This window comes from Hirundo rustica, chromosome 16, assembly GCF_015227805.2.
Source record: "Hirundo rustica isolate bHirRus1 chromosome 16, bHirRus1.pri.v3, whole genome shotgun sequence".
Classification (NCBI taxonomy): domain Eukaryota; kingdom Metazoa; phylum Chordata; class Aves; order Passeriformes; family Hirundinidae; genus Hirundo; species Hirundo rustica.
Window position 1 is genome coordinate 14,573,937 of NC_053465.1, and position 18,873 is coordinate 14,592,809.

At 51.4% G+C, this 18,873-nt stretch overlaps 1 protein-coding gene across 10 annotated transcripts in view; it reads right to left on the reverse strand.

Moving 5' to 3' along the window:
• The window catches only part of CHD6 (chromodomain helicase DNA binding protein 6), a 91,685-nt gene extending 73,518 nt beyond the window's left edge, over nt 1-18,167 (reverse strand). For 4 of the 10 annotated variants that reach the window (XM_040080343.1, XM_040080340.1, XM_058422680.1 and 1 more), the window contains exon 1: nt 14,576-14,644. In XM_040080343.1, coding sequence (XP_039936277.1) covers nt 14,576-14,629 — 54 coding nt within the window. In that variant the 5' untranslated portion in view covers nt 14,630-14,644. Of the gene's footprint in view, nt 1-14,575; nt 14,647-16,990; nt 17,113-18,074 lie in introns of those variants that run through there. The other 6 variants (XM_058422678.1, XM_040080331.2, XM_058422677.1 and 3 more) reach the window with 5 other exon arrangements.
• Between the last annotated feature and the right edge of the window lie 706 nt (nt 18,168-18,873).

Below are 18,873 nucleotides of genomic sequence, written 5' to 3' on the forward strand. Positions count from 1 at the left end.
GTCAGGCTCCTGCCCTCCTTCATTCAGGTGCAAAGGCAATAGAGCACAGCAACAAACAGAAGTTTTAAAAATCAAATGTTTGTTTTCAGATGATGATGGTGTGCTGAGGCTGGCTGAATTTTCACAAGGACAGGTAAAAGATCAAAAATCTGTAACCTCTTTCTCAAAAACAACATCCCATTCTTGTTGAAACCTTAAAAAGAGCCAGCCTGAGGCACACAGTGAGAGCTAGACAAGGATTATTCCAGCTGCACAGAGGAATTTCATCATAAAGTGCACCAGCATCACCTAAAACTGAATTACATTAAAACGTATCTTGTGGAAAGGAGCTGCAATTAGACTGGTCCACAAATCCAATAGTCTCCACAGCCAGCAAACCAAAAACATAGCATGTGTTAACAGGCAAAGAGAACAGTGCCTACAGGTTATGTATTCCAAGAGCAGGAAAGGGGATGCATCTCAGTTTACATTCTATTTGCCTTTTAGAAGACTCCGCTGGTGGGCTCTCACATCTCAAAACTACATCTGGTTTTTGCAGCGCATCTGCAAAAAAGGCTACATCCCCAATGTAATTCCATTGATCACCAAAATACCTGACAAAAAGTTGCTCCTCCTTGTAATATAACACATACACACAGGTGACGGTCAGTCAAACAGGACCAGTTCTCAGGGTCCCAACAGGATGGCCACTTTGGGGGAAATGATGCAGGGGGATGGAGCTTGGATTCAGTGGTTGGGCCCTTTGTGACAAGAAAGGCCTTAAGGGAACACATCCAGAGAAGGGCAATAGAGCTGGGGAAGGATCTGGAGCACAAGCCTGATGAGGAATGGCTGAGGAAGCTGGGAGAGATCAGCTTGGAGAAATGGAGGCTCAGGGAGGACCTTCTCACTCTCTGCTGGTCTCTGACATGAGTGTGGAGCTAGTAGTAGGATATGAACAAACGGCCCCAAGTTGCACCAGAAGTTTAGGTTAGAGATTAAGGAAAAATTCTTCACCAAAAGGGTTGTCAAGCACTAGCACAGGCTGCCCAGGGCAGTGCTGGAGTCACCATCCCTGAAAGAATTTAAAAGACATGTGGCTTTTGCACCTGGGGACATAGTTGAGTGGTGGCCCTGGCAGTGTAATGTTTACAGTTGGGCTCAATGATCTTAAGGGCCTTTTCCAAACTACTCTGATTCTGTGATTCACAGGAAACCATCAAAACAGCCCCCAAAACCAGTAAGGCACACGGCCAAGTCAGGGGTTATCCCATCTTTCCCCTGGGGACACATCCAGACTTGTCTCAGCCCTTCCCTCTCTCCAAAACCTGCATGTGCTCCCAAGATCCCCAAAGAACCACTGCCAAGGACTGGGCCCACAGATGACTTCAGACACACAAAGTTCAATCTCTGAGTGCAATCTCCAGCATTCTCCCATTGCAGACTTCCACCAGTATCCCTTCAAGCATTCTTTGTCTCAAGATGTTCCAACAGGCCCTCAGTCACAGACACATCAAGGCACTTCAGAAAGGAAGTTTTATTCACAGTGTAACTTTCCTTTCCTGAAGGGAAATCTCATCTGCAGCATAGTGAGGAAGGTGGGAGTCAGCAGCTCTGAATGCAGTCCTAATTTTGTTTTGTCTTTACTTCCAGGGTCCGTATTATCTTCAAGCCCTGGCCTCCCTTCTCTTCTCTGATAGTTCAGGTGCCCCCAGGTCCAACAACCCACAGCACAGGTGTACATGTCGATATGCCTTGGCTGCAGCTCAGGCTCTCCCCCAGGCCAGCTCAGCCCCAGAGCTGCCCTGGGGCAACATGAGCACAACCCTGTCTGTCCCCCCAGGTCACGTCCATAGGCTTGCCACCAACAGGCAAAAGGGCCACACACCCAGACAAAGCAGAGGCCTCAGCATCTGCAGAAACTAATGGCATTAACCTGAGAACACACCTTATTCAGCACAGCAGCAATTTTTTTTTACTTTACTAGAGCACATTCCTGCAGCACAGTGCCATGTTCAGTTGCCTGGAAGAGGCAGGTGGCAGCCTTCTTCAAAGGGGAAAAAGCACCAATTTTATCTGCGGAAATAAGCTGCGGCTAGGAAACAAGCACAGTTGAAACAAAAATCAACACCCCAGGTCCTTAATGACCCCCTTCAGAAAGACAAAAAGGGGCATGTAGCTTTCTCTAAGCACAACAGGACCTGGGATGCAAAAAGAAGCAAAGCTCACAAGCCACCTCTGGAAAGACAAGGGGCACCCACAGGCCTCTGTGGGCATGTCCACCGATGTGCCAAAAACACTAGCGATAACCCATTTGGAAAACCTGCACTCTTCCTTTGCCCTTGCTAAATAGGAGTTTTGCAGTCAAGTCCCACCAAAGCTGCTGCATCAAACAACAAAACCAGCAAACAGCCCTGGACACTGCAAACTTGTAAGCAGATACACACTACTACACAGAATCCCAGAATGGCTGGAATTCAAAAGGGATCTCTTGAGATGATCTCGTCCAAATCCCCTGATGAAGCAGGTTGCACCTTGAGCAGGTCTCATAGGATTGTGTCCAGGGAGGTTTTGAGTACCTTCAGAGGAGACTCTGCTCAATACACTTCAATTCTGATTTTCAGCCCATACCTGTGGCAGACATTCAATGTGAGAGCCCCTGATCCCCTGAAGCAGAGCAAGCTGCGTCCAGTGAGATGACAATCTGCCTTGCACCACTGCTGAGGTGACAAGGTCCTCCAGCAGATACTTTTCCTGGAAAGTAAGGGCACGCTGCCAGCCAGGACCACATAACAACACTACAGATAAACAATGCTCTGCAAATAGAGACTGGGGTCCATGCCTCAGCTGTCCACCCTGAGCTAAAAGTGCACTTAGTGGAAGGTGTCCCTACCCACGGCAGAGAGGTTGGAACTAGATAACCAAAGATTCTTTCCAACCTATTTTATGATTCTTTGTTTTCGACATCAGCAGCTTTTCCAGTTACTTTTCCTACGTGGCAGAATGGAAGCACCCCTTGGTAGCTCATCAGTGACATTCAAGAGTAACAAGAGCCCCACACTTCAGGCTGGAGATCCCTCTGATTACTACAAACCAGAGAAGTGCTCTAATACAGTACACCTAGCTCCACACATTCTCACTGATCTCCCAAACTACCTAGCACTAGCCCACTGAAGATGTGCACTCTCCAGAATGACCTTGTCTTCCAGCTCCCTGCAGCCAGAGGGTTTCCCCTTCCCAGATGCAAGAGCAGCACCTGGCACACATAAAGCAGGCTCAGGGAGGGGAGGTGCCCAGGACAAGGTAGCAGCTCCTTTGAGATAGATGCATCAAGAAGTGATGCATCTCCATCTATCACCAGAACTTCTTTCTGGTGACGCTTCCTTCAAGATGAGGGATGCAAGCCTCACTCACCTCCTCAGCATCATGGAGCCCTTCTCTCTACTCCCTCCTGTAGTTCTGATGACAAGAAGGATCTCTTGAAAATATAGATGTCAAACAGGCACAGCACTTTGTATGCAGCCCTGAAGGACAAGCAGGAAGATAAAGAATTGCATAGCCATGCTATGAAATTACTGACTTTCAGACTAGCAGGTCTGCTCTGCTGATGCAGCCTCAAGAAGCGCTGCATCCGCCCGGTGCTTGGGCACAGCTTGAAGGAAAAGAGATTTGTCAGGGGTGCCAGGTCCAAACCTGCTGCCCAGGCCTGCAGGCCAGTAGCAAGCCAGGCTCATGGGTGGCAGCTAGCCTAGGGGAAATTGGATGGCTCAGCACTGCCTTGGTGCTCTGGTACCTGAGGATGTCCTAACCTGCCCTGACAAATACTGTCAGAAGTCACAGTACAGACTGATAAGAAGTCCTAGAAATAAGAACTGTAGGCAGGTCCCACAGACACAACAAAAAGGCCCTGCTCAGCCCTGCCAGACACAAGTCAGCAACAAATAGCACCAGGCAACGGGGCAACTGAGAGCTTTCAGAAGCCTGTCTTCCAAGTAAAGACTCCTGGTCTGTCTTTTGCTCCACACACCAATCCCTGTGCCAGTGTCAGCAGCTGACCTTGTGTGTTCACACCATTGTGGAGTGGTGGGGACACCCCACTGCCTCACATAAGCTGCAGAGTAGCTTTCTTAGGAAAGAGGTGCTACTCCAACCCAGGCTGCCCAAGAGTTGCTCTGCTCTCCACCACCTGCTGTCATTGTAGGAATAGCCCTTGGCCCAAGCACAGAGCAGTGTCTCCTGCCTGATAACAAACCCTATAGCCTTGAGGAAAGGAAGTATCCAGGAGCCATTCCCTACCATACAGGGATGACGTGAGCGGTGTCATTTCTCTGTCAGGGTAAGGCATCACATGGGGCCTTTGTAGAGCTGAGACATCAGTAATGCTGCTCTGGCAGGAACTCTCAGAGTCCTGACCTGAGGGCAGAGGAACAGCCTCAGCATCTCAGAGTGTACCCCATCCCACAGCCTGGAGAGCCTCACACCAGCTCACTACCCAAAGCATGTCATGCCAAATGGGATCAGAGCGCTGGGTGTAAGGGACCAGCCTCGACAAGCAAATGAGAATCAATTCCCAAAGGAGCCAAGAAGGGTGCCTGCATCTGCCTGAAGTCAGCTGAGAGACACAGAGGCTGGCCACTGCTTGCCAAGAGGTTTGCTGTGTTTCCCTGCTACTTCTGGCCAATCACTAATAGAGCTATGGAGTAGCAGATGACAAATCAGAACTGAGAGGATCTGGCAGGTTTTCCCAGGTGGGCTGGAACAGAAGGCCCCAGGCCCTGGCAGCACCTCCACATCAGAGGAACCTCCTCAATAGCTTTGCAGTTGGTAAGGCAGACAGCAAGCCCAAGGACAACCAAGCAGGGCCCAGGCATCAGCCACCCTCCCCACCTGATGCATCCACATTGCAGGTGAGCCGCAGTAAAGGACTCACAGATCTGGCTGGGACACACCAAGAGCTGAACCTGGAACCTGCACTGCTCTTCTGCTTGGCTTAACCCACAGTATTTTCTGACACCAAACAGCAAAAAAACACATCTGCAGTCCTCTGGTGCTATTTGAGCCTTGCTACCTTATCAATCCCTGCTCCTAAGCAGGGTTGCACAGGCACGTTTCAGCCAGCAGAGCTGGTGGAGCTTGAAGCTTGAGTGTCTGCTGCAATCCAGAGGGACTCAGGGAACTACATTCCTGAGGGCTGCATGGAAAAGAGGTTCTGCAGAAACATCTCCCTGGTAGCAGATTTAGAGAGGTGCACCCATCACTTGGGGAGTTCCAGGGAGGAGAGACGTGCACTGACAACACAACTGCCTGCAAAACACTAGAAGCCAAGCTAGGGAAGGGGTGAAAGAGAACCACAAGGCAAATTTGACACTTCTCTTCCTGGTTCCTCCCCAACAGCTCTTTGCAAGTTGAATTAGGGAGGGCTGCACGGTTCAGCAAAGCCTCCTCCAGCAGGCAAAACAGCAACCTGGCTAGCTGCTCCTTCACAGCACACTCCATCACCCAAGAGCATCTCTGCAGGATACTCTCTGAAGGAAGTACCCAGTCCTTATCAACAGCTACCTGTCCGCAGGCTGTCACGCAAGCAGCCTGGCAGGCAGAGCACCGCTCTCTCCCCACAGCCTGCTGCAGCGGTATTTGTTTATGTGTCTGCAGCTGCTCTTGCCTTCGCCATGGGAATCCAGGCTGAAGCTCCATCTGTGCCGAGTGAGAAGGCAGCCTCACTGCACAGCCTTGTGCAGCCCGGCAGGCACAGGGCTGCGGGGGGTACAAGCCCCTGGAAGCCAGCCTGCTGGAGCAGAGAGCCACATTCCCAGCCTCTGCAGTGCCTCCCCCACATCCTGCCTCCAGCCCTCCACTGGGGGTAGAGAATGCCAATCTCGACTTGTAATTTTTCCAAGTTAAAAATAACCAGTAGTTTAGCAAGAGAGGAGCAGCAGCAGCAATGCAGGGGGCTGTGGAGTCTGCAAGCTCTCTGTGAAGCAGCACAGCATATATTCTCCTTCTCAAACAGAGGCTGTGGAGAAACAGCTTCCCAGCTCTGCTCACACAGCTACAGAAAACAAGACTCCCTCAGCATCCCATCACGAGAGGCTTCGCCAAGCAGCCGAGTGGTCTTCATATCAGAGCTGCTGTAACACTCTATGGCACCATGGGGGAAGAGGGCACAGGCCCCACACTCCTGAGCAGGACACACAGCAGGATGAAAGAAGCAAGGGGAAAAAGGATTACACAGAGGCCCAAACAAGCCAAAGTAAGGGAGCAAACACACATCAGGCAGGTACACATGTCCAGAACATGCAGAGCATCACACCAACAGCCAGCCCCAAGGGACACAGCCATGCTGCAAGCAATTTTCTGTTCTCAAAATATTTTAATCTTTAAAAAAAGAAGGGGGTATGGGGAATGAGCTGTTTTCTCTGAGGGGTCAGGGGAGCCCAAAGGCAGTACCTTCCCAGGGCATCCAGCATCGCCACCCAACAGGTAAACAGGCAACAAGACTTTGACAGGCAGGCAATAAATCACCACAACCTCCTTGCCACTTGCTCCCTTGGAAAAGGAATATGGTGATGCTACATAGCATTCCCTCCAAAAAGCCTGTTCAACATCAACACTGTGCTCCCAAGCTCTCAGGCCCACAGCAACAGCCATATCAGAGACCCTGGGGAAACACCTGGGCTCATGCCATTGCCTGTCCACAGAGGATGCTCTGTTGGTACCCAACAAGCAAGAACGCACACACAAGCTGGATACAGCCCCCAGTAATTTAGCTTCAGTCAGCTGCACTTCATGACCCTCATGACAAGCTCACGTGGCAGAACCAGCAATAATTCCTTTTTGGAGGGTTTTCAAATGCAGCTCCTAACCCAAGACCATAATCACAGTGGCCTTCAGAAGCTGCACAGTGCCAGAGGGCTGAGAACCGAGGGCTCACTTGGAGTCCAGAGCACAGCAGTGAGCAGGGACCAACAGCACAAGGGAAGAGAAAGCAGCACAATGGCTAAACCCACTTCAGTTTGTTCAGTGAAGGGACATCGTGAACACAAAGCTATGCCTGGCCATTCAACGTGCACTCCAGGTTGCTGCTAAAGACAGGGAAATCACATCTGAGCTCACCATAAAACGTATTTCCCTCATCACCTTCAGGAACAGCCCAAAATGAAGGGACACACTACTCCCAAGTGGCACAGGAGTTGCAGGATGGCTATCTGCAGAGAGGATGCACCCTGCATCAGCTGTACCCCCTTCCCAATCATGGGGATGCACCCAGCATCAGCTGTGTGCCCTTTTTCATGCCATCATCCTGCTACCCTGATATGCAGGAGTTACCAGGACCAAAAAGGATTTCTCAAACCTACTGTGTCTGTTGCCTTCTGATCTGCTGGCCAAGAGTTTGACTCCAAACAGTTGTTCATAAGCCACAGGCAGTGGATTTTAATCTTCAACATCAGCAAGGCAAAAAAACCCCCCAAAAAACCGGAGGAAAACTAAACCAAATCTCTACAGTGCAGAACCTACACAGTCAAGGGAGAAAGGAGACAGGCCAAGGTTGCCCACACTCATAGCTGGCACCTAGCAGGCCAGGCTCCCACAGGGACAGAGGCACTTGATGACCCTCAGTGCCAAGAGGCACGATTTCACATGCACTGGTGTGCAGGAACACATGCAGCACTCCTGCACACCACAGTGGTCCATAGTGGCTCCCTGTAGAGCAGTATCCCTACCAGCATGATTCACGTGCCTTGTCAAGAGCATCCTCAGCTCAAGGTCCTAACACATTAGCAAAGCCCATTGCACATCACTGATGCACCACTTTTCAGACCTCTGCTACCCATTAAACACAAACATGCTCCAGTGTGGCATCCAATCCAGGCCACCACACAGCCAAGATCAACTGCCCAATTAATGGTCTGCCAAATCTTAAAAAGCCATTCCTCCATCACCAGTGCCTAATCTTCCTTTCTCTTTATTCACCAGCCCCAGCACGTTGACCAGCAAGACAACAAGAAAGGATATGAATGGACTGTCCAGGGAACAAATAAGGACGGTGGCTATAAAGACTTCCCACTTCTTCCACCACACTCCCAGCACCTTATTTCCTACTTTAAAATAAGAAAAATGTAATATCGGTATCCACATGCTACATGTGGGTCCCAAGCCCCAGAAGCCAATAAAGCCTATAGCCAAGGGTCACTTCCACACCATCCTGCACAGCTCTCCCACCCCTCTAGCACCCTGCTACAGGCCAGATGTAGCCAGCTCACAACCCCTCTCTTGGCCTGCGGGAGTCAGAAGCTCACTGCTCACAGCTGCTCAGTGCAGTGGTATGACCATCTTGCTGGCAACCAAAAATACACCTGGTGGGCAACTCCTCTTAGCTTGGGACAGTCCACCCAATCTGCTCCTCCACAAGGCAGGTGTGCTTCAGCTGCCAAGGAGGCCATGGAAAGCCTCTGGTCAGAGTGACAACACAATCCTAGCTACATTTTAGATAGAAATGGCCAAAGAAGCTCTGAAAACGTACTCAGTGCTGAAAGCAAGCTCTCTTTCCTGAAGTGCCTGGGTAATACCCCTGGGTAGAGAGAGAATTGTAGGCTTTAACTCCTGCTGGCTTCTGGGAGCAGCAGTCATGAGGAGCCAGACTTCCCAGTAGTGTAAGAAAAAAGCTCTGATGAACTACTGGGCTCAAGGGAGCACATGGGTTACTGTGAAGCTGCTTCATACTTCTTGCATCAGGGCAAAACATCCAGCTGCTCTCCAGCTACCAGGAGGGATATACTGGTTTCAGCAAAAAACAGTGCCCTGTGCACTCTGCACATTTTCCTGCTGCCTTTTATGTCTCACACACAAGTGCCCAAAGCTTCATTTAGCTGTCCGAGTCCATCTCCAAGGCCACTGTCCCTACAAAGAAGCTACCAGGCACATAACTTAATCTTTATCACTAAGAAAGGTGTACAAAAGCCAGCCCAACCAGCAGGCCTTGACAACTAGCCAATTCAAAGAACATTTTATAAGGTTTGAGAACGCTACACCAAACTTCACCAAACTCATACTATCCCAAGGCAGATGGCATTCTTGAAAGTACAGATCTTCCCCTTTAGCTGTTAATATCCTGTACAGCAAACTCCAGCTGTCAGAAAACAGCTTTACCACACTGCAAACGGCTCCTCAGAGGTAATCATAACCCTTTTTGCCTCTATTTTCTAACGCTAGAATAGAGACAAAAAATCAACATAGACATCGGGGCTACTGAGAAAGTGAACCAATGCAATGCACCTCAAGACTTGGCTGTAGACACATATGAAAGATACATCTGACAACCTGAGCAGATTCCATGCTGAGGAGGCACAGCAACACTGGCCACAGCCCTATATAGTGATGGAGACCCCACTGCAAAATCCAGTTGTGCTGAAAATCATTTCTTCAGAAATTTCTGTCAGTCTTCTCCAGCTGAAGTTCCCTGCCACAGACTTCCACAGTGGAGCACTCTTACCTCTGCCAGTCATTCACCTGATGTCCCCACATCCCTGTTTGCTCCTGTTATCTGCTGACTAAGGTATTCCCCATTGTTCTCCTGCTATAACCACTGCAAAGAAAAAGGGTGAAAGAAAAAGTTGGTGCCTCCTGCAAACCTCCTGCTTCATCTAATGAGTAGCCCACGGGAATGTGCCCAAGGAAACACATTCAGGGAGCTGAATGAAATGTGGCCAAGTCACCAGCAGCTGGGCCACAGGAACAGAGTTAGCATTTTAAACATTTCCAGGCCCTCACAGGAAGAACACCACTGCTTTGCCAAATGCCTCATCTGTGCACAGGTGGCAGAGTGGCAAGGGGTGCACAGTGCCTGAAGGGAGCTCAGGGCCAGCCTGGCTTTGCCTTCCATGGCCACATCTCAGACCACAGCTTGTGAGCACAGTGGGCATCGAAGGCTGATCCCAAGGTACATCTTAGTGTGTGGTAAGCGAGCAACTCTTCTTTGGGCACTGCATCCAGGTCCTAGGGATCTCAAAAAACAGGTGATTAAGGAAGCTCAGCCTGGTCTGTACTCTCACACACAGTGAAGGCTAGGGACCATAAAAGGCATCTCCAGGAGCAGAAGGACATTTCACTTCACTGCTCACTCTCCAAACACAGGACAACTCCAACACCAGCTTAGAGGCCCCTTGACTTATGCTGCCCTGTTGGAGAAGCGCTCCTGCACTCACACAGGCTGTACCTGTCCTGCTAGTGCTGCAAACCCAGGCCACCCCCTCCAGGGCAGGGCTGGCAGACCCCAGAAAGGTTGGCTGGCAGACCCCTGCCTGCAGCAGGGCCAGGTACTGGGGGAGCCAAGCTGTTCCTCAGCACCCAGGAAGATAACACCCCAAATAACCATGGTCTGAGAGTTTTTGGATGCTGTAGGGAGGTCCCACACCTCACGGCATCTGTTCTGCCTGTATATACTAAAAAATCTAGCAAACCTCGCTCCAAAATAGCAACAGACAAAATCTGGTGTTGTCCACACCTGAGAAGGTACTTCGAGAGAACAGTCTCCAGAGCTCAGATGCCATCTGTAATGAGGCATTCTTCTCACTCATTGCTGTTTTCTTGCATTCGTCTTTTACATCATCCCAAAAAAGACTAAAGTGTGGAAGGCTGAGAGCAGTGCTGAAGAGAAATTCTTCAATTCCTCTTGTGCAAATGTTTGGGGTTCAGTGATGCCAGGTCCTCAGCTGTAGGCAATGCTTGGCCATCCCTTTTAAATGGTGAGCACACAAAGGCCTGCCCAGACACACTGCATGTAAAATGCTACCAAAGGCACATACGGAAGAGTAGCCCCTTCTTGCCTCAGCTCATAAAGCCCTTTAGTCAGAGACCAGCTCAGGGAACACCAAAGAGACCATCAAACTTGCCAGGCTGGAGAGCCACAGCTGCACAAGTAGGGAACGCATGGGCAGAAGGGGTTCCTGGCACAGGATGCCAAGCCTCTGCCCTTAATGCTGGCTGCAGAGTCCCATCTTTTCAGAATCCCTTTTTCCAAAGAGAGGTGGAACCCCAAAGCACACCAAGATTCTTCCAACAGCACAGAGGCAGAGCTGCTGTGGATCTCTCCTGACTCAAGCTGCATTCATTCAGGGTAGAGATACAGAAGATGCCCTGGACACTCCTGGCCAACCAGCACCATCATCAAAGGGTGAGCCAGCCAGAGGGCAAGCACATGGCATCAGCTGCATCAAGCTATCAAGAAACTCGTGGTTTGCTTGGCAGGTCTGTAGACATTAGTCTCCTCTGACATGTAGTAACGTGGAAGCCAGGTAAGCCAACCCTGGACAGAGCAGGAGAGCACAGTTCCCACAGACGCGTGTCCTAGCCTACTCTTATTGCACATACCTGTCCAAAGTTCAAACCAACGTGGTTTCCACACCTCCTCTCCCTCTGTACTTGGATAAGCCACTCATATTCCAAACCTTTCCTTCAGCAGGCATCTCTGGAGGAATAACCATGCAACAAGGTCCAGAAATCCACTTCTGTTTTGTGTCTGTTTCTCTCTTGCAGCTAAAGGTGACAGAAAGAGCAGGAAGTAGAGCTGGATCCAGGAAAGGGTTTAAGAACAGTGTCCTCAGCCCTAATGCCATGCTCCATTCAGCAGAGCAGCCAATGGAGAGCCTGTCTAGAAACCAGAGAGCAGTATCTGCAGATAACCACATTTCCACACACAGCATGACCTGTCAGATGTGGGCACAGCTGTACATATTCAAACATATAGGTCCTACAACCTGCAGAGTCACACCTCAATTCAGACCCCCTGAAGGGGGCTCTGAATTGAAACTGCAACTGCCGAAGCCTCAAGGAGCCTGTGCCCGCAGTGACACACTCCTTCCTTAGCCTTCAGGATTCAGGACCCTGGTCCTCACACTCAAAGCACAATGTGGGACTGGCCTAACTCCAAACCAGCAACTTTATTCTCTGACAGAAACTCTCACCTTCCAGAGCAAGGAGGTGGAGAAGTCACTGTGACTGGCCCACCAATCTGCAACCACAAACCTCAGCACCTTCAGAGAAAGCACAAGTCTTGCTTCAGCCAGCCTCCCCGCAACATCACTGCGCAGCAAACACGGCACAGTCTCTGCTGTCTGCGGTGGAGGAGAGAAACCTGCTTTTATGTATGCACCAAAGTGCATGCCGGGAAAGGCTCAGATACTCTGGTGAGGGGCACCCTGCAGGGACTGAGAAAGATCACTGAGAAACAGGGCTTTGCTTGCCCTAAAGCAACAAGCAGAGACGCATACAAATAGGAGCAATGGGCTGTGCATTCGAACACCCCACCGCACTTCTTCCAAAGCTAAGCAAGCACAGGGTACAGCAAGAATGCATCAGACATTTAAAGAAGTCAGCAAAAATGGCTCTTTTCAGAGCCGCAATTAAAAAACATTGAACACTTAAACTTCATTTTATCGGAAGTATATTCTAAGTTCAGCCAAAGCAGATGGAAGATTGAGGGTTAAACATGCTCTGTGCACAAGACCTAGAGAACTCAAGGCAGTGGCTCACACAAAAATAGCAGCTTTCACAGCACGTCTATAGCAAAGCACTAATGTTTATTCTCGTATCTAGGACTAACTTTAATTCTGCCTCGATGCACATATATAACAAGGCATTAATGTTTCTTAAAGTACCAATATTTCACCTACCTATATGTCAAAGAAGTGGAAGTCCCCTGTAACTTTGCAGCACACGCCTTCCTGCATGTAGCTAATTGTTAGTGCTGGAATTCACCTTCCAAGGCAGCCACAAGTAAGCTGAAGTGCAAAATGAAACTACATCCACAAAACAAATACCTATTTCCAGTGCAATAGAGACTGAGCACAACTCCCAGCAGTGGCTGCCGAGTGGGGGAGGGGGCTGGTAGCTAAAATCCCTCAATTAGCTAAAGTCCTGCTTCTGCCTCCAAAGAAATGCAAATGAGGTATCTCCCGGGGTAAGAGGTGGAGGTCTTCTATCCCAGGGGGTTTTAACACTGAAAGTTAAAGTTCTTTCTCCACACAGGTCCGCTGACAGTCTCAGGGACACTGCCTCTGCCACCAGGCCTTTTGCACAGGCTTTTGGCTGGAGACCCCACACATGCCTACGCCCTTCCTACCTCTTTTCCTGTGCCAGAGCTCCCAGGCTGTAATTCAAACAAGTAAGTTAGGACCGCCTCAGACAGTGAATGAAACAACCTTGCCCATCCACTACCTGTCCCTCCCTTGCAACAACAGGCCCCTTAACAGGACATGCAGCCAGCCCAGGGGCCTAGAATAACACCAGCCTGACCCCTGATACAGTCTCCTACTCTAATACAAAGCAGGGCTCCACACTTTTATAGAAACATTTAGAAAATACTCTGAAAATTGACACTGACAAGCATAACTTTTCCCTGCTTTCAGCACAGTCACCCCAAAAGGAAACAACGAATTACCTGCATTTCAACCCAGACTTCCCATCACAACTAAGATAAATGGCAGTGAGAACCAGACAAATGTCAGGAAGCTTCACCAGAAGAGATCTAAACTTAATCTTACTAGAAAAAACACTAACCAAAAAATTCCCAAACACCACAGCAAAACACTCCCCCCCTCCAGAACAGCTAGCATAAAGTTTGGGAAAAGGTGTGCCTGCAGAAGGCATGCTGTACCTCAGAGCACAGACATTCATAATAGAATGAAGCAGCATCCCTCAAGGGGAAACCAGGGCCGGAAAGTATGATGGGCACCCTATGGCCAAGCCAACATCTCACCCTCACAGTAACACCCACACTTCTTGAACCATTCCCAACACGCCTCTGCAAGTGCATTTCCAGCACCCACACAAAAAGCTAAGAGGGACTGAGACTTGGTTCCCCTGTTTCTCATTTTCTTTTCTGGACTGAAAAAGAGTGTTTTGCTCCTGTTAGAGCAAGATTTATTCTCACTACAGGCTGAGAATGCCTTGGAGACAACAGGCTGCAGTATGGAAACAGCATGCACTCCTTCACCTCAAGACTATTTCCTCCAGAGAGAAGATCCTCACAACAAAGGATGGGTCAAAAGCTCCTGTGACCCCCACCTAGTGCTAACACAACGCAGCACCTCTCTAAGCACTGGGCCCAAGGGCAGCACAGAGCAGGAGCTCTATACTCAGGCACAAACTCTCCCAGCTTTTAGCTGACTTCCAAAAGAGCCAGCTGTACTCAGGCATTCCCTAGAGCACAGTCATAACCTTTCCCCAGATATCTGCCAGGGACTGGCCTTACATTTTAAAGCCCAGACACAGTGTCTCAGGTATATCCTAATTCTTAGGCTGACCGGACACATACAACATAACAATGCCAAAAATTATTAGCCACATATTGGCGGATTGCTAGGCTGCATCCCAGATTTTCCCATATAAGGGAAAGTTGAAGGCATTGTCGTATCACACAGAAGATATATTGCACCAGCCTGAGATACTAGGAACAAAATCAGAGTCTCCTCATGTCACAAGCTGACACCCAGAGAACCATATTTTTCCCTTCTTGCTACCAGTTGGTCAGCTTTCCCTAGCTCTGTTATTCCACCAGGAGCTGGAGGCTGGGACAGGCATTGTCCAGCGTGGCACTCACCATACAGTGCTGCACAGAGCCCAACACTTCCTTAGAGGATTTTGGTCCCACCATCACCACACTTGGCAACACAGGCACTGACACCCCTCCCACAGTCAAGGGTAATTCTGTTTTCTTGGGTTTTTAGGGTGCTGAGAACCCGCCACACAAATCCTGCATGTCACTGACACTCCGCCGCAGCAAACATTGCTGCCCCACTGCATACCGACCCTTCATCCTGACCGTCTTCTCTCCCCTTGACAGCACCTGTCTTTCACAGAGCAGGGTAGGACCACCAACACCAGAGGCTGACTCCACTGTCCCAAGCAGGAAACTGGAGATGAGCAAGGAGAAATGCATTCACTGCTACTTGCAGGAGCAATGAAACAAGCCCTCTCAAGCACCCCAAGGCCCAGTGAGACATCCAACCACTGAGCTTGACCATGTCTCTTTAAGACGACCTCAGAGCAGTCTCCTCCCGCATGCCTGCTTTCCAGATCCAACACAGGAGCCTGCACTCCCACACCAAGGGCACACTCTCAGCACAAGGCTGATCAGCTCTTCCCCCTTAGCGAGTGTAAGCTTCTCCTGCGTACTGATGAGGACAGTATCAGCTCTTATCTGCACAAAGCCCTGACAGGCCAGGACAACACCGCAAAACACAAAGGCCTGCTCTGGCAGCTTTACAAAAAACAAGTCTCACAAAGTCAACCAGCTCACAAAAACAAGTTCACGTGCTTGTACAAACACCTCTTGAAATAACACAAACCACTACAGTGAAACTCTTTATATTATCCACCTGTAGAAGTTTATGTGTTTGGAGAAACTCTTGATAAAATATTAAAGATCACTAAAGGAAGACTAGATCTTAAAAATTATTGTGATTATACTTTTGGGATGGAGAGGGGGCAGAGATTTACTTCCAGCTGAAGAAATGCAGTAAAAAGCAGTCAGGAAACTAGATGCTCCTACGAGAGCCTCATCCACCAAGCGTATAGAAATCAACAGACCCCAAAAAGACCCACAGCACTGACCCCTGAGTCTAACATTAGAACACCTCGAAGACAAGCAGCATGGTCCCCTAAGGCCACCACGCAGAACAATGGAGGAAGAGGTAAACTCAAGCCATTAAAAAGGCATACACTACTAAACTAGACAGCAGCGCTCAGAACACAGTAACAAGGCCACTGACAGCATCTTCCATGAGAGATGTGCATTATTCACAGCTGCATAAACACTGCAAGAGCTGCCTTAGTGTCAGATTCACACAGGATATCCATACTGGCCTGCAGCAAGGGGCTGCAACTGCCTCCTCAGGGACAGAGCAGCCTGTGTTTCTGCTGGGAAGAATGAGAATAAAGGAACAGGCAGGAATAAACAGCCATGGCTGCAGGGTGGGCTTCAAACTTCATCAAAGTGCAAACAAACCAAGATCATTAATTCTCAAAGTCCTCTCCTTGATTTCAGCTTTCATCTGAAGAATAAAAACATATACTTTCAGTTCTGCTGCACAGGGCACACACATTTTGACAGGATCATGCTCTCCTAGTTACTGTGTTTTTCAGCTTGAACACTTGAGGGGCAACATCCAATGAGCTTCACCCCACTGCTGTCACACTGCCCGTCTCTGCAGCAAAGGCAGTGCAGCAGTGTGTCCAGCACCCCTGAAGAGCCTGCAAGAACAGGCACCTGTACCAATTCAGAGACATGGGCTGAATTAGCATTCCCAAAGACCAATTTGTACTTTGTAGTGAAAGAGGAAGCAATTTTCAGGAAAGGAACACAGGAGCAGCCCTAAACCAAAACCAACCCAGCTCAAAGCCAAAAAGCCTTCAGAGAGAAACAACTTATTTACTCCAAGAAGAATTTACTCCTAGAGCAAAATACTCTGTTATTGCTTCATACTTCAACAGTTTGACCCAAACTACAATTTCTCTGCAAAGAAGCACAGCAGAGTTCCTGCATGAAGGAGGTAAACAATGGGCAAGAAGCAAGATAGCACCTCTTCCCATACCATCACCCGAACAGGGCCCAAAAGCAACAGCAACACTTCACAGCAGAGAAAACACTGAGAGCTCAGTTTCCTCTCCTCCAGCAACATTCTAATCCAACTGACTCCATAGCACTTAAAAAGATACTCTGCGAATGAAGGGGCCAGGGATAAACATCTAACAAGACAACGGCATCTGTCTACCCCCCAGGAGCCCCGTGCCAGCTGAGGGGTGCCGGAGGCTTCTGCCCAGTGCAATCGGACACTGCACAAGCACAGCCACCCAACTCCATCCGTCTCCCCTCATTCTCTAACCCCAACATTTGCTGCATTTCCTGAGCAGCACGTAAACAAGAAAAAAGATTGGGCTTTTGGGTAGAAGCATCTCGACTCCCTGAAGAAACAAAGCAAGCATTTTGCATAGCAAAATTACCAAAATACTCTACCATATCAAAGGCCAATAGCAGACCAGGCAGAACCAGCTCTGGATGTGCTGAGGCAGCCTGCCTGGCCCCGCGGTCCCCGACTTCACTACGAGTTCAGCATAGTTGTCAGCAGGCAAATTGATAACCAGAGGGAGACCCGCTCTCAGGCGGATGCACCCCCGCAGCAGCAACCCGAGCTGACGATTTCGCTTCCTCCTCCCGTATTGTTTGCGTGCGTGTCTCTCACAGCCTCCATCCTACAAACCTCACTGATCAAGGCTAAAATCCACCTCCATCGCCAGTGAACACCACTGGCGAGCACAGGGGAACCCCACGCCGCGGCCACCGACACGCAGCGGGCGCGATGACTGCGGCGAGACGCGGCTCCGCCGTGACTGCGATGCCTCTGTTGTGACATGGCTGCGATGTCAAAACTGATCCGCCTCTGCTTCGCGCGCAGCGGGATGGAACCGCGGTGATAGGGACGAGCCCGCGGCCCGGCGCGGTGGGAGCGGCCTTTCCACCGCATCCCCCCAGCGGGCCTCCAGCACGCAAAGGGACCCACTTCCCCCCGACCGCCAAGTTTAAAGACTTAATTATTTATATTCTTGAGCACCGCAGTCGAGGTGTCGCGGAGAACTGCACCCCGCGGGCGGGCTCCGGCACCCCGCACCTGGGGGGGCCCGCTTCCCCCTCCCCAGCCGGGAGGAGCCTCCGCGCAGCGCCGTGGGGAGCCCGCCCCGCCTCCGGCCCCGCACGCCCCGGGACCCGCCGCCGCTGCCGGGGGCGCCCGACCCGGCGCTTCCAGCCCGGAGCCGGCGAGGCTCGTTCGGGGGCGAACGGCAGGGCCAGCGAGAGGAGCCGCGGCACCCCCCCCCGCCCTGCCGCGGCCCGAGGGGCGGGGGAGGGCGGCGCGGAGAGACCCGGGGGCACCGCCGCCCCTCCCCGCGGCCGGAGCCATAACAGGGCCGGCGGCCTCCCCGGCCCCCGCCCGCCCCGCGGCCCGCGCCGCCGCCGCGCTCATTCATAGCGCCGCCCTGGCGCAGCCCCGCCGCCGCCCTGACCCCGCCGGGCGGACGAAGCCAAAGTTCGGAACAGAACTTACCCAAAATGGCTCCGCAGCCACCCCAACACAAACAGCTTTTATTTGGTGAAGTTTAGCCCAGCACCCTGCAAGGACACCCTAACCTCGCCCGGGCCCACCCCCGCAGCGCGCCCATTGGCCGGCCAGAGCCGCGCGCCGCCGCCCATTGGCGGGCCGGCCCGTCAGCCGCGCGGCGCTCGCGCCAAGCTTGGCTGCAGCGCGCCCGCCGCTCGCTCCATTGTGCTCCTGTTTGCACCGATGAGAGCGCGGCGCTGATTGGCCGCGCCGCCGCCCCCGCGCGCCGCCGCCCCGCCCGCGTGCTCCACGTCCGCGCCCGCCGAGCGTTGCCCGGATGTGAATCGGGTCCGAGCCCCGCCCCGGGAGCCGCCCGTGCTGCGCCGCGAGCTGCCCGCGTCACGGTCTGTCCGCGCCGCGACCGCTCGGCCCTGCTGTGGGGCTACGTCTGCCCCGTCCCCGCGCCGCGCTCCCCGCAGGCGCTGCTGCCCCTGCCCGCCGAAGTCCTCGAGGTGCGATGAATAGCGCGGGAGCGACCGCAGGCCCGGAAGGAGGGAATGCCGCTCCCCAGAGGTGTGCTCCAAGAGATGGGCTGGGAGCAGGCTCAGGGCTCGGGATGGGTGACCCACCTCTCCAGGGAGAAAGTTGACGCGGAGCAACCGGCAAGGTTTGGGCCCGGCAAGGTTCGGGTCTAGCACCAGTTAATGGTGAGCCAAGCCTGCCGAGGTGGGTTTTCCATTGGAATTCCTCACAACCACACCTCCTTGGGATGCCTATTCCTGGTCACACAGTGTTGAGGGCTTTG